The sequence below is a fragment of the Typopeltis vanoorti genome, chromosome 13 (genome assembly GCF_054136105.1).
Source record: "Typopeltis vanoorti isolate ZY-2024b chromosome 13, IOZ_Tvanoo_1.0, whole genome shotgun sequence".
Lineage (NCBI taxonomy): Eukaryota > Metazoa > Arthropoda > Arachnida > Uropygi > Thelyphonidae > Typopeltis > Typopeltis vanoorti.
In genome coordinates, this window is record NC_143561.1 from 92376781 (window position 1) to 92393396 (window position 16616).

The following is a 16616-nucleotide window of genomic DNA, read 5'->3' on the forward strand; positions in this document are numbered from 1 at the left end:
GAAGAGTTGGCTAATAAGGGCTTATAGGAAAGATTAAAGTAAGTGGATCTTCCTCAAAGTAGTAGAAGGAGAAGGGAGATAGATCCAGCTAGGGGTCCATGGGAGTGCCGCTTCCCTTACAATCAAGATGATTGCCGCTTATGGCCCTGTTGGTCCATGAGTCCTTATTCAGTATATTCGGACCATCCCACCATATACACACACACACACATGGTGGGCTTCCCTATCCGCCACCCAGGGGATGCGCTCTCTAGGGGTTACAGGATCCCCCGAGAGGTGAATTTCCTTATTACAAGAAAATAAAATTCATAAGGGTAAGGGAATATTACAACAATTAATGATATTACAAACATAATTTATGTAATTTAAATTAATTCTGAAAGTAAGTCAATTATCAAAATCTGATGTATCTGAGCAGTAATCAGATAATTCACAGGGTACTTTGAGAGCTTTGCTCCAATCATCCTGAATTCAACCCTCTGATGAAGCCTTTGGAATTATGCAACATACCACAGAATACAAACTTCTGAAAGGATTATACAGGATACCAGTAAACCGAATGGGGAAAAGAACAAGAGGCCATCCATGGAAAGTGAGAATAAATGCAGTCAAGAAAGGGGGTGAGAGCAAGATTTTTCTCTTATAGCGCAATGCATGATTGGCTTGTGTTTGGAGGTGGTGGGTGCAGATAGTGTGGATAAATTCAGAAGGCATAACAGGTGGTGCGAGTGATGTGGATGTGTGGTCTCCCTCAATAAGTTCCTAACTCCCTGGAGGTCCTGGAGGTCTGTTATAATACCTGAATCTTCAACTTTATATGTTTTCTTCAATTCTTTTTTGCAGTATCTCTTTTCTCTGCTTTTAAACTTTTAATAAATTTTAGAACATTTTGCTGCCTTCCTGATATTTGTCTTCTATATTTTTACCAAAGTCTTCCAATAATTTACATACTGCTTCACTTTCTTACATTTTTCTCTGTATTTTCTCAGAGCACATGCTGGCATACTTACTAGGAACTTTCAATATGCTTTCTTCTTTTCAATAGACTGCCTCTTTCACTTCTTGGGTCCATGATGAAGTTCAAATTTTTCCATCTTTGCAAACAACTTCATCACATGTCTCTCAGGATGAATTACTCAGTCTCCAAGGTCTGATTATTGTTTACAAACTCTTTCATTTTTTCCCTTGAATAATATGTTTATTTGTGTCTACAGTTCACCTTTGAAATCTGTTTAACTGATTCTTTTTTTATACCCTTTGCAGATATTTTTCTTTTCAATATGAAGTTTACTTTTATCCTGCTCCAGACTAAAGTGATCACTTACTATTTCAAATCTCCTGTACACTGCAAAGATATCACCTATCAACAATAATACAGTTAAATCTTCTCTCCATGTGAATTTGTGCGTATTCAGGTTGGAACATAGTATTCATAATGAATAGTCCATGTCCTGAACAGAAATCCAGCAGATATCATTATTATTATTACCTTTGCTCTTATTTTTCGAAAAACGAAATTTGCCAAAATATTCGAAATATTTTAGGGTAGAAACTCATGAAAGCAACATTGGTCATAATGTCTCATGTAGCAGTGAGTCTGGATATATCCAGTGTGAAATGGAAGCAAGCTAACAGGATGAAATATATATGATGGACATTGCTACAGACCTGGCAGTTTAGATGTGGGTAATGATGAAATGCATCAAATTATCCTGATGGGTTTTAAACAAAGTAATCATTACGGATGGCTTAAATTATCCAAACACTGACTGGACAGAAGAGAAATCTCATGATAAGAATGAAGGGGAATTTATTGAGTTGTTGCAAGACAACTTCCTCACGTAGCATGAGACGTCATGGTCAAAAAGGGTTAGATTTGATCTGAGCGCCAGAAAGTCTCATAAATCTCAGTTAAGAATGTGACTATTTTACCACCATTTCGTGACAGTGATCATGCTGTACTTTCCTGGGAAGTAGGTGACTATATGGATGTTCTAATGACAGGTTACATGTAGAACTACAATTCTAGCAATTATGATCAACTTAGAAGAATCTTTGGTTCCATGGTATCAGTTACTGAATGCTTGGGGAATCTTTGAAAAAGTGCTTAATTGAGGCACTATTCTGAATGTATCCCTACAGTTTGAAGAACAAATAGAATGGAGTGAAATTGATGTGCAACCTTATTAAGCAAGAGATCCAGATGATGCGGAAGGAATATCGTAGTGAAAATAAGAGTAAGAGGAGTTATAAAACATAGAAGGCACAGGCCAGAAAAGTTATGAGAATTGTGTGGAAAGCTAAATCAGAGTGAAAAGAAATTGGCTGTGCAGGCTAAAGGCAATCCAAAAGAATTTTATTGTCATTCTGCAAGTTAAAAAAAAAAAAAAAGATAATAACTATATTGAATGCAGATGGTACCCTTGTGTCAAAATTTGATGAGATTGTTCGCAAGTTAATAAATGAATAATCTCATCAAATTCTGACACAAGGTATCAGCACACAAGTTAAGATGTTACATACACCATAAACCCAGTTGATATGTTAGCAAAGTTATGTTAATTGGATTTTAACGATAATAGATGCGAACACAGATTGATAAGAAAAAACTATTTATTAACTTTAATGCTGATATTTCGCTGGTATTATATCCAGCATCTTCAGAGCATACAAACAAAGTTTGTTACAGTTGCGAGACAACCGCAATCCGATGTAACAAAGTGAGCACTCAAAGTAGCACTGGTGTGTACAGTACTACTACTACTACACTGGATGAAGTGATAGAAGTGAATGAGGTTTAAGAGCTGCTGCATTACCCTGGATAAGGCAATAGGGACAGATGGAATATACATGCTAAAGGAAAGTTCAGCTGAAATGACTAGGCCTTAACATGTTTGTATAACTTGAGTCTCAGTTCAGACAAGATACCACAAATATATGATAGTTGTACAAGGGTAGTGCAAAAACTGATATTTTTAACTCAGCACCTCTGGAGTGGTAAGAATCTGCACACAGATATGGGTTGATAGAGAAGTTATACTCTGCAAGGAACAGCATGGGTTTACTAAAGAGAGGTCATGTTTTAAAAATCGATTTATATTTTATAACAATGTTACAGCTAAGCTGGATAAATGGAATGGATATACTATGATAATATTGGACTTTGCTAAGGCATATGATAGAACATATGGGTTTGGAATATAAACTCTTGACTTGGATAAGTGGATGGTTGCCAGACAGGCAGGTACTTCATTTCAAGCTCGTTTCACCATTTTCAACAAAAATTTGCTATAATTACAACTTGAAAAAGGCAGAGCCTTAACCAATCCATATAAGACCAGAAATCTGTAATTACAAAAGCACTATCTTCTTACTCTATGCTGGAAGCATGCCAAGACAGATAGCCAGTGACAAACTTCACACCAGGTAACACCCTACAAGCTTCATCCATTCCTCTGAAGACAACGTTCCATTTATAACACTCTGGAGTATACAACTTTGTTCTTGCAGAAAGGTGTACACAGATCTACTGGGAGACATTTTGAAATTGTAAATAAAAGAGCATGTAGAAAATGTGAAAATAAGAGGAGAAAAGGTGTATTTAGGCTTATGTGCTGATTTACACTATAATACAATTGAATACAATATAATACAATAACCACAGCACAAAATACAGCACTTAGAAAAAAATAGCCAGAACTTGAAAGATATAAGCTAGCTTACCTTCTCTGCTTTTTTGCAACTTATTATATGAGGGTTGTTTGAAAAGTTTGGTAAATTTCCAATAGATGGTGACACAATTCGTTCATTCATACCAGTACGGCACGTATCATCTATTTCATGACCCCTGGCAAAATTTTAGCCATGTGTGATGCGTAGTTCTAGTTTGGCAAACATTTAAAATAACCACGCTCGCATTTTTCATATAAATGGAGAAAAACGAGTTTCGTGCAGTGATAAAACACTTTTATTTGAAGAAGTGGATGGCCGTGCAGATCACAGCCGAGTTAGATGCAGTTCATGGGGACTCTGCACCAGCATTAAAGACTATTTATTTTCGGTTAAATGATTTTAAATGTGATCGTAAGTCCATCAAAGATGAAGAGCACTCTGGACACCCCAAATGAGGTCATTAAGAAAGAAATGATTGACAAAATGAATTCATTATGGAAGACTGCCAAGTGAAAGTGCGCAAGATTGCTGAGATTGTAGGCATCCTGCAATATCCTGCATGAAAAACTGCACATGAAAAAGCTGTGTGCACAATGGGTGCACGATTGTTGACTGTTGATCAAAAACACATGTGAAAAGACATTTCAACGCAGTGTTTGGCAATGTTAAACACAATTCGCACGATTTTTTGCGTCGCTTAGTGACTGCAGACAAAACATAGATCCACCACTTCAGACCTGAGTCCAAGCAGCAGTCAAAACAGTGGACAATGTCCGGTGAAAGAGCACCGAAAAAAAGCGAAGATTGTTTTGTCAGCAGGGAAGGTGATGGGCAGTGTTTTTTGGGATTCCCAAGGAATTATCATGATACATTATTTGGAAAAGGGTAAGACAATAACAGGAGTTTATTATGCATCATTGTTGGACTGTTTAAAAGAAGAATTGAAAAAACGGCCAAGATTGGTGCACAAAAGTGCACTTTCTTCAAGACTTCAAGACAAATTGAACCTGGATCCTTCCAACCAAAGGAAGTCCTTTGGTTGGAAGGATCCAGGTTCAATTTCCGTACATGACATGAAGACCCTTTATCTGGTCTCTTTCGACTAAAGGTGAGTTAGCCAGTTCTCATACAGAGGTAGAGAGATTTTTCACCCAGAAACTCAGGTTTTTCTTCCCGCAGAACAGGCAAACCAGCCCCATGAATACAGATGGATCTACAGTCAATAAAATATATATACCTAATCCCTCATTAGGAGGGCTCAACATCCACCCCAAAGGGATGGAGGAGAAAGAGGGGGGGGCCTATATGAATAAATAATGGCCAAATTGGGAAATCTGCTAACATCTGCCTAAATGAACACAAAAAAAAAAAAATATATATATACACACACACACATCCTCCACCACTACTATGGTCAGTCAGGTCTAGCTGACCATGCCTTGGATACCTTACACAGAATTAGATGGAAGAAAACTATTATGCTCCATCACAGTAAATACAAACTTGAAAGATCTTTTTTTTGAATCAGTAGCAGATTTAAAAAAACCCAGCCTAATTTTAATAATTATGGTTGTGTTAAACTTCTTAAGATTTGGGAAACTTCAATATTTAGGCCTCCAACCCAACAGCACCCATAGAGGGCATTCCCTTATACGACTAACCTTTATATGTTTGATTTCATTTTATTATTATTATTATTAGGTAATCTCCATGGAGTCAACAGACTCACATGGGAGGGACACTCAACCAGCAACATGGCTACCATAATTAGCTTTGAAGTTATTTGCACCACCTGCACTCACAATGCACTCAGGCAATGCATTCCACTCACCAACAATTCTACATAAAAAATCTACTCTTCACACTCTTTTTCACCACATCTTTATACAACTTCCAGGAATGGCCTCTTGTTCTTTCCATTCTTGTTATAATTTCTTCTGTATTAATCTGATAGAAGACCTTCAAGTTATTATTATTATTACGTGACACCTCCAGGGAGTACAAGGGCTCATCATGGGAGGGCACACCACTCTACTTTGCTAAATACATCTCATCCTCTCCACTACTACTCGATTCTCCAAAAATGACAGCTACTACGATCAACGCCATCTATAGCCCATCACCACCACCAACAGTATTTTTTGTCTGTAAATCGTGTGTGTTCTGAAGGCCGAATTTGTCTGTAAGAGGGATGAAAAACCTGAGTTTCCGGGAGAAAAAACCCTGTTACCACCATATGAGATCAGCTAACTCACCTTCAACTGAAAAAGCCCATATAAGGATTCCCCTCGTCATGACGAGAATTGAACCCAGGTCTTTCCTGGGTTCAAGTTAGTGAAGGGATCTATCATATCTCCTCTTTTTTGTCCTATCCGCCAACCTCTATAATCTGCATTCTCTCAAACGCTCTTCACAGCCAACACTCCAAAATCCTGATATCACTTTGGTTATTCATCTTTGGACCCTCTCTAATGTTTCCACATCACAATGAAAACTAGGTGATCAAATCTGAGCACAATTGTCCATATGTGGTCTGACCAATGCCTTATATAGAAGCACCACCTCCTTATCCCTACATGTCAATGTACTTTTTATCATAACAGCTATATGATGTGCAGTCTTTGCAACACATGCAATGTGCACATGGAATTTCAGTCTACTCTCCACCATCACTCCATGATCCCGAATCTCATCAACTTCCTGAGGTACAGCTCCACCAATACAGTACATAATCTTATATCTCTGAATCCCAAAAGTATAACACCTTGCATTTATTAATATTAAAACTGCTACCCCACTCATTTGTCCAAGCTAAAAGTCTATTCATATCTTCCTGCAGGGAATTAACATCAGCACTGCTACTGATAATTCTTTGTATCTTCAGCAAACATTTGAAGGAAGGTGACCACTGGTCACCTTCCTTTTCTGAGACATGGCCCCATCATATACAACTTCCTGGTATCATTCAGGGACCAATCTCCAATCCATCTAACCAATATATACTATTTATTCCTGTCCTCTGCAGTTTGTATGTCAACTTATGTGGCAATCTATGAACTGCTTTTGTGAAGTCCAAGAATATCACTGTATATGATTCTCCCTTAGCCACATTCGTCATCTTATCATAAAACATAAGCAGATTGCTAAAACAAGACCTGCCCTGCACAAATCCATACTTCCATAAAGAATCTTCATCGATGTTCATCAATCCAATTCTGTATTCTATTTCTAACCAATTTTTCCAACACTTTGTTCACAATTGCAGATATATAGACTGGTCTATAACTGGAAACTTCTGCTCTCAAACCATGCTTGTGGAGAGGTATTATTTTTCCTTCTTTCCACTTCTTAGCAACCTTCCGCACTACAAGACTTTCATCAAATAACCATGACAAGGGCATGGCTAACTTTTTTGGACATTCTTTAAAAATATGTGGTGATATGCCATTCATTCCCACAGCCTCATTAATATCTAACCCAAGCAACACTTGATACACTTCTGATTCTTTCACCTTTAATTTTCCTAATTCTTTCCTCCCTTCTACATGTTGCACAGCATCATTCACCACTATGATATACACCGATGAAGTGATCATTAAATAATTCCACTATATCATTTGCTATGGTTACTCTGCTACCATAACTATCCACCAACCTGCCATTAATTATTTTTTCTCTTGCTTGCCACACAGCAGAAAAATTTCCTTGGATTAGTTTTGATCTCACAGGCTAATCTCTTCTCATATTCCACTTTTTCAACCATGCTTGTCACTTTTCTGGCCTGCACTTTATATTCTTCATGCATCTGTTCACTGCAAACTGTCTTGTACTTCCTCCATAACAACTTCTTTTGCAACACTGCTTGCTTGATTTCACAGTTCATCCATCTCACTCCTACTCTATTTATTCTCTTAACTCTTGGTATGCAGTTATGCACTGCTTGTGTTAGATACTGCCTTATCATTTCCCATGCACTGTCAACATCTTTTCTAAACAATTCATCAACATTGATGCTAGTTGACTATGGAGCTTCTAATAATCACCCGCCTTATAGTTATATGATGTGCAGTCTTTGCAACACATGCAATAATCACTTGGAATTTCAGTCTACTCTCCACCACCACTCCATGATCCTGAATCTCATCAACTTCCACATATAGATCTTGATAACTTTTTCCTGTTTGACTACCTTCCAAACCAATATCTCATGATCACGTTCACCAACAGGTGGCAGTGTTGATACTTCATTCACAACCACATCCTGTGAGGATATCACCAAATCTAATACTGATATATCTCGTTGCTTCCATTACACTTATTGTTTCTTGTGTGTTTTTGTGTGTGTTATTAGAATTTTAACATTTTATGCCTATGACAGAGATGAAATACTGAAATGATTAAACTTACTGTTTCATTATTTTTCTCTTTGTGCTATAATTATTCCATTAAATTGTATTATAAGAGGAGAAAAGAGTGGGCTACTTGCACACATTCTTACAGAAGATCTCCACTACAGACTGGCCATCTGCCTCCATATCTTGTTTAGATGAAAAACAATTTTGGGAGAACATTCAGTCTTTTGAAGTAATTTGCTGTCATGGTACATTAAACAGAAATCAAGGAATTCTACATCATCTTTAAGTCCTTAACTTATGTACGTAATATTCAAGTTCTGTTATGCCAGCAATTACATACAAGTTTTACACAACGATATACAGACTGCATACAATGTGCCTTATGTGTAACTGACTGAATGACTGTTTATTTTCTTTCAATTTTGTTTGAAGTGTTTTATAGATCTTTTGTATGTTCCTCTAAATTTTTCTGAAAATGCTTTCAGCCAATAAAGACAGCAAAACCTGCAGAAGAAATATTTTAAATTAAAGTCTACAAATTTAACTAGTTAATAATTATGCAAGCTGAAAGATACCTAGTCTAGTATGGATAATATTTTTGGGAAATAATAAATATCCAATAAACAAAATATTGAAACCAGTTAAATAAGTTCTATTGGTATGGATGCAATGTATATTTAAAGATTTAATTTTCTGCTTTCACATTTAACATTCTCTGGAGTATACACTGGAAGACTAAGAGAACCAGAGTTAACAAGATTTAAAAAAAAATAATAACTATAATAAATTAATGTTAAATAAAATCTAATTCTTGTCTTTGAATATATATAATTTTAATAGGAAATACAATTTTATGAATTATTTTTATTTAAATTATCACAAAGAAATCTCCATGAGGTCACCACCCATTTCATCATAGGAAGTGTCACTCATTGAGCCACATATACTCGTGTCCAAAATCTAATGATGAACACTATTCCTGAAGATTACAACTGCAAATTCAGATGGATAAGCTTGTGGCAATTTGTATAACTGACAATTTCAAGTAGAAAGCAGGTACACATTCAAAATTTCAAATCATACGCAAAGGGGCCAAGTAGTAGTACTCAACAAGATCAAAGGCAAAAGGCTGTACTAAAGTGAATTGTGTTTGAAGGAATCTCTTTTTTTGAAGGAATAAAGTTGCAAACTTGGATGTCTTTGAGATAATGTCTCAAAGACATCATATAGATGATTTCATACAGGGAATGAAATGTCTGGCATGTGTTCCTGACATTTATTAAGCAGCTGTCCTTGCTTTACCATGGAGCATGAAGACAGATTTTTGATTATAACAGCAAAAAGTAATTGACACATCATGGCAGGTCAGATTGCAAGTTGGGTACATTCAAGTACAGGTATGCGAGTATCTCAATAAACTGTGGCAAGAGATCTATGACAAGTAGGCCTATATACCCAAAGGCAGGTAGTTTGTGTCCCTTTATCCACAGCCCATCGTACAGCACATTTTCAGTAGTGTTTTATCCATATAAATTTGACAAGACGCCAATGGGCTAATGTACTCTTTACAGATTAGTTCTTTTAGTCTTTCCCCTGATTCTAGACAACACTTGATCTGTCATGAAAGTGATACTGCTTAACCATTACAAGAAAATGTTCTTCAAAGAGATTCTTCTACAGCAGTGCTGAAGTCATGGTGTGGGGAGGCATTATGGACACACTGAGCTTCAAATGCTGGAAAAAGGGTCTATGACTGGTGACTGATATTGCAACAAAGTTCTTTAACGCCATGTTCAATTGTTCCATGGTGCTGTAGGAAAGAGAATTCATTTTTATGGGTAACAATGCCATGCCATATCATACAAGGTGCTTCTGGAGACCAAGGATATTAATCGAAATGAGTGACCAGTATCCTCCCCAGATCTCAACCTCACAGAACACGTTTGGAATGTAATACGTAGATCAGGTCAAGAATTTTGGAGTATTGCTGCTCGAAATTCCCCTCCAGAAAACAAACAAGGCCTTAAAGTAGAAATTTCAAACTGGCCTACTCCTTGCTCTGAATGAGAAGTGGGCCAGTGGCCTCAAGAATTCATGAATCACTTAGTGGTAAGCATGATACAATGTTGCGAGGGCTGCATCGCAGCTATGGGAGGACACATTCCATATACTGAAATGTCTCTATGCATAGTTTTCTGTAAGCACTGTACATCATCATCATCAAATTCCTGACATGTACCCTCAAGGGGTGTACAGGATATGATAGTATTACATGAAAAATTTACATTACTAACTTCCTATCTACAATTTTCCTTCAAATCAGTCTGTTGCTTGTCAAGACTCCAACATTATCAGATCTTATATTTCTATCATATAAGGCACTTTGTACCGTATCAATCCACCTATATCATGGTCTTCCTCTGGGTCATTTTCTGGCCAACCTGGCAGAGAACACTTGTTTTGCTAATCTTTCCTCGCCCATTCTGTTTAAGTGACCATACCACCTGAGATTAGCTAAGCTAACACAATCCTGGATGCTGACAATGTCAAGTTCTTTCCTAATATCCTCATTTTTAATATGATATTGCCATTGATACCATCTGTTCATGCCTTCAATCTTTCTCAGGACTCTCATATCTGTGGTCTCTAGTCTTTGGTCAAGTATTTTACTTCTGACCCAGCTCTCAGATCCATAAGTTAAAACTGGTTTGAACACTGTCTTGTATACAGCTAATTTAATGTTCTGACTAATTTCTCTCTTATTCCATATGAATTTATTCAATTGACTTCCTACCATACCAGCTTTGTTCATTCTGTTGTCTATTTCCATATTTAATTTACCATCTCCACTAAAACTCGTGCCTAAGTAGCTGAAATGTTTTACTTGTTCCACAGGTTCTCCATTCATAACACAGTTGACATTTTCAACAATTCTACCTATTTTCATTCTCTTTGTCTTTTTAATGCTGACTTTCATACCCTATTACAACAGTTATTCAATTTAGTCAGGGAACCTTGCAGACTTGTAGCAGATTTATTTAGAAGTATAACATCATCCGCATAAAGAAAAGAGCTGACATTAACATCTCCGATTCTGATATCTTGTTTAATACCACTTTCCTTCATAATGTGATCCATATAGATAATGAATAACAGAGGGGATAATGTACATCCTTGTTTCACACCAGATTTAACATTAAACCATCTTCCTGTACTTCCTTCAATTCTAACTGCTGACTTACAACTCAAATAAAGACTAAGTATTGCTCGATATAATGCCCCACTGACACCATATAACTGCAGTGTATTGAATAGCTTCTCTCTTGGCACCTTGTCATATGCCTTCTCCAGATCGACAAAACTTAAATACAGATCTTTGTTATATTCCCATGCTTTCTCAACAATTTGTCGTAAAGTGAACATCTGATCCTGACAGCCTCTATTTGGCCTGAATCCAGCTTGTTCTTCCACAATTCTTCTCAATCATTTCTCAAGTATGCTTGCATAGATCTTACCAGGAACACTTGGTAGGGAAATACCTCTGTAATTCACACATTCAATTTTATTTCAGTTTTTATATATGGGTACTATTAGAGGTCTACTCCAATCATCGGGAATTCATCCCTCTGTCCAGGCTTTCTGAACTTTGCAGTGCAGCCACTGTAAGACTTTTATACCACCATACTTCAGCATTTCTGGTCGAATATCATCTACTCCTGCTACCTTTCCACATTTCAAGCCTTTGATGGCTTTTTCTACTTCAAGTATGGATATGTATTCCTGACTGTATGCCTGGTCAGTGTTTTTTACCGATGTGCTATCACTGCTTGTTTCATTTAGCAATTTTTCTGAGTAATTACTCCATACTTCAAGGATATCTTTTTCTCCTGTTTTCAGGTCACCTTTATCATCTCTAACTCCTTTTACAGCACTCTTTCCTCATTTCTAAGCTTCTTCAACAACCTCCAGAATATCTTACCACCTTCTTGCTATTTATTTTCTATATTCTTGCCAAAGTCCTTCCATAACTTTTGTTTAGCTAGTTTTACACAGTGTTTCGCTTTCTTACATTTGTCTCTGTATTCTCTAAGAGCAAAAGCGGACTTATTTGACAGGAACTTTTGATATGCTTTCTTCTTTTCCTTCACTGCCTCTTTAACTTCCTGTGTCCACCATGGAGTTCTTGTTTTTCTATCCATTCAGACTACCTCAGCAAATGCCTCTCTCTGGCTGAATCAATCAGTGTTTTCTTCAAGGCTTGCCACTGAATCTCTAAGGTTTGGTTGCTGTTCTCAAACTCTCATCTTTGTGTATTTTAGTCTACAGTTGACATCTGAGAGCTGCTCAACTTTTATTCCCTTTAAAACTTTCTTGCATGTTATTCTTTTCAATATGAAATTCAATTTCATTCTGATCAAGACTAAATAGTGATCACTTCCAATTTCAAATCCTCTGTACACTCTGGTGTCCTGTACCAGGGAGAAGACATCACTATCAACAATAACATAGTCAATGAGAGTTTTCTTTCCATGTGAATTTGTGCACATTTTTATGTTGGAACATGGTGTTTGTGATAACCAGTCAATGTCCTGAGCAGAAATATCCAACAGGTATTTGCCATTATTATTAGCTTTGCTCTTCTTTGCTTGATATAATGCCAAATTTTCCCAAAATATTTTTGTATGTCTGACAATCATTTCCTACTCTGTTATTTAGATCCCCAACAAGGACCAACTTTTCCTTTTTCATTGTGTCATTAGCTATCTCTAGAGCCTCAAAAAATTCCACCACTTCTACCTTAGTAGAGCCTTCTGTGGGACCATAGGCACAAATAAGTCTCATTGTCCAATTCCCCATTCTGATATTAGCCCACATCCCTCTACTTGAGACTGCCTGCCATTCAAGAAGATTAGCCTCGTATTTTGTGTTGAATACTATGGCTACTCCTTTTCCTGAATATAACATTTTGTATTTATTGCTCAGAAAGATCTCACCAGTTTTTGTCTTTTTTTGTTTCAGTCATCCCCATTATGTCAATCTGGTATTTATCTAATTCCTCAGCTAGCTCCATTTCTTTGCCATTCAGGCTTCTTATATTGATACTACTGATCTTTAACTGTGGTGATGTTGAGTTGGGGTGTGCTTTCAAATTTGTTCCAGTAGCTGACTTTTCACTATTCACCCTGGTGAAAACAACGGGGGCCTTGTTTAACCAGGCGATGCCCCAGCCGGCATGAAATTTTGTCACGTTGTACAATCATTTTGTATATTGGTTTAAGCCAATAAGAAAACAATTTGGTCAGCTAAATCCCAAATTGCCAGACCATCCTCATTCGTTCAGTATCCAGGTAGATACTCAACAGGGTGCACTACGAGAAAGTGAAGATTGGACATTAGGTCAGAAGCCCTGGTTGGTTCTCTGCATTCCTTTAAAGGCTATATGGAGGTCTCCTCTCAGTTATACAGCTCTGACCCTTAAGCACCCTAGCACTGTACATTAATTCCTTAATTACATCATTAGGAACTTTTGCCAAAAATGTATTGCAATTCAATTTCTACTAAATTTACGACATTTTTTGTGTAATATAATTTAGTAGTATGCTGGTAATAAATTTATATCCACATCTGGCTGTAGTCATGAAAATTTTTTCATATACAGGTAAAAATGTAGTTTATTCTTAACTTTTGGACATCAGTGTATGATGGACTGTTATATTGCAATATATAAAATAATTCAGTATGATTTATATAAGAATATAACATTTATGGAATATAATAATATAACTATATAGCAATGTAATAACAATAATATAATTTACAGTTTGTATATTATAACACATCAAATTGCAACGTTATAATGTTCGTATGGTGTATGTTTTTCGATAAAAGGTTTTCATATATTTTTAAGTTTGTGAAAAATTTTAGCATGCTAGAGGAAAATATACAGGAATGAGCACTAGTAAATTGTCGAAAGCAACTTCAAAACATCTTAAATTATACTCGTTTAATTTGTCATGAATGTAAAAGCACACAGTGCATGTGTAAGTCTTGTGAAAATGGCGCTTGCTTCCATAGTGTTACAACACAAGAAGGAACATTATATGTTTGATTCTTGTGGGACTTGCGTTTATGGAAGGGATAACCCTATTTGTCTGTGCCACAAATCAATCAAGACCTGGCCAGAGAAAGCCTAGAAAAAGTTCCTGTAGTCACCAAAAACTGAGTAAATGCAGGTGTCTTTTTAATGCCAGAGCTCCAAAAAAATAGACCATAGAACTCAGTATTTCAGACAAAATATGGAATATACACTTGTTAGGGTTTATCACAATCAGATGGTGGAATTTATCTGCTACAATCTCTCCTCTGAAAGCCTTGATTCATTGATAGCTTGAACTCACTATCAGTGAAGGCCAAAGAATGGAGACCGACTGCCCATCAATCTTCAAAAAGTTAAGGCTAAAGAAACTCTGCCTTTGGGAATAAAAGGAGTTATTGTTTATTTAAATGTACATAAAAATAAGTAATTAATTGTTAAATAAATTATCAACAGAGGTACAATATATTACTTACTTACTTGAAAGTAGGATCTGCTCCATGCTTTAGCAATAATGATATAAGATTCTGATGACCTTCCTTTGCAGCTAGATGTAACAGTGTGGTTCCATTATCAGCAATTGTTTCATTTATAATAGCAGCAGCTAATACTGTAGAATTAGTCATTGGAAGTGAACTGAAAGAATTACTTCGTTTTTTTTCATGGTTTCTGTGTGAGGCAGGTGCTGAGGAGGCACGTTCATACTGTCGTTCTCCACACAATGACAAATCCATTCTAGCTGAATGTTGAATATCAATCGGAGCAGCCACTGAATGACGACGCATCTTGGTTTCTAATTTTGGAATTATCTGATATTTTCTATCACAGGAATAATTCACATGTTTTTTATGTGTTTCACTCATCTGTTGCTGATCTGCTAGAGAATTTTCATTAACGCTGCTCAAAATGCACTTCACTTGTGGATTGCGTAATTTATTTTTGGATCTATTCAAATTGGGACTGCTTTCAGAACATGTCAAAGTGGATTCATTGAAACAAAGTTTATCATTATTATAAGTACTCTGAAAATGAACATCATTCATAACTGTTGGTTGAAAAAAATTCTCTTTGTGCTTATTATCATTATTACAAATGTTTTCCTGGATATGGAATTCAGGTGTATGCCGTTTTTCTCTTTCTAATGTATTAAGTAACATCCCTAAGGCTGCTTTATTACCTGATCTACAGGCACAATACAGTAAATTCTTCATGTGATGTTTTTGGTTTCCTATATGAATAGAAATTAATACAGCAAAATTAACACATGCATAGTCAAGCGTGAAGGCAATAAAGCATGCACAAGTGAAAAAAAAAAAAAGAAGTCATATAATAATATGTAATCATAGTAGAATCTTTAAGCATTACATATCATTAATATTTTGAATTTATTTTATAGGAGTAACACAATTTTATAAAAAAAATAAATATCTAGGTTTCACATCCATAGGTAACAGCTGAGCAAATTATCAATTTATATATTTTTACTTTAGTCTTCCAATGAATATCTCTTGAACTAAGTAGACATGAGAGAGAATATTCAATCTGATTACTTCTCTCTATTTAATTCAGCATTTCCATCATCTGATTATGATTCAGAATCAGATTCATATTAACCATATGAGTCTGATTAATTATGGATTTATCTTTCTAAAAACCTCTTTGGTAGACACCAATTATCTTCTCCATGAATAGATTTAATCCGCATATAAAACACATGGACAAAAGACTCAAGTCATAACTTGGTGGTGTGCCCTCTGTGTGGGCCTGTTGGTGGCCTATGATGGAAACTGAGATCTCAAAGTATTAGTATTTCCCATATTTGTGGACATATAACGCAACCATATTTATTCAAATTAAGCTGATTTCTGAGAGCAGTTGCAGATTCCAAAAGCAGTCTTTCTCTTCTAAATTTGCTGCAATAGAGCATAGTGGTCTTTTTTTCCAGTTGATTCTATGAGCTGTATCCAAAGCATGGTCTGTAAGACCCAATTGACCATGCTTTGAATACAGCTCACAGAATCAGTTGGAAAATGACCACCATGCTCCATCGCAGTAGAAAGACTGCTTTCAGAATCTGCAGCTGCACTCAAAAATCAGCTTAATTTGAATACATATGGTTGCATTATACTTCCACAAATATAGGAAATACTAATACTTCGAGATCCCAGTTTACATCCTAGGCCACCAAAAGGTGCCCAGAGCGGGTGCCCTCCAGTTAAGATCTAGTTTCACAAATATTTCACACTGAGTTTTGTGTTACTTTTGTGTGTGTATTACAAATTACAAGTCTCATATTGTTTTCCCTGATGATGTCCCAGTGAACTGAAACAAAATATTGGAAGAATTACATATTATTTTTAATCCTTTCTCAGTGCTGTTTCACTCCATTAAGCTGCCTCTTACATGAGTTTCTCCTAGCACTTAAGCCTTAACACATGGCTTACATCTTCCTTTAATCTGCTTAACTGTATTATAAGCTTGCTGTTCTTCATTTC

The 16616-nt window shown here is 36.2% G+C and overlaps 1 protein-coding gene across 5 annotated transcripts in view; it reads right to left on the reverse strand.

The window, feature by feature from the left end:
• LOC150100368 (tRNA endonuclease ANKZF1-like) overlaps window positions 1–16616 on the reverse strand; it is a 197498-nt gene that overhangs the window by 54521 nt on the left and 126361 nt on the right. For 3 of the 5 annotated variants that reach the window (XM_090402734.1, XM_090402733.1, XM_090402735.1), the window contains one exon: window positions 14602–15349. In XM_090402734.1, coding sequence (XP_090258860.1) covers window positions 14602–15349 — 748 coding nt within the window. Of the gene's footprint in view, window positions 1–14597; window positions 15350–16616 lie in introns of all 5 variants that reach the window. The other 2 variants (XM_090402737.1, XM_090402736.1) reach the window with 1 other exon arrangement.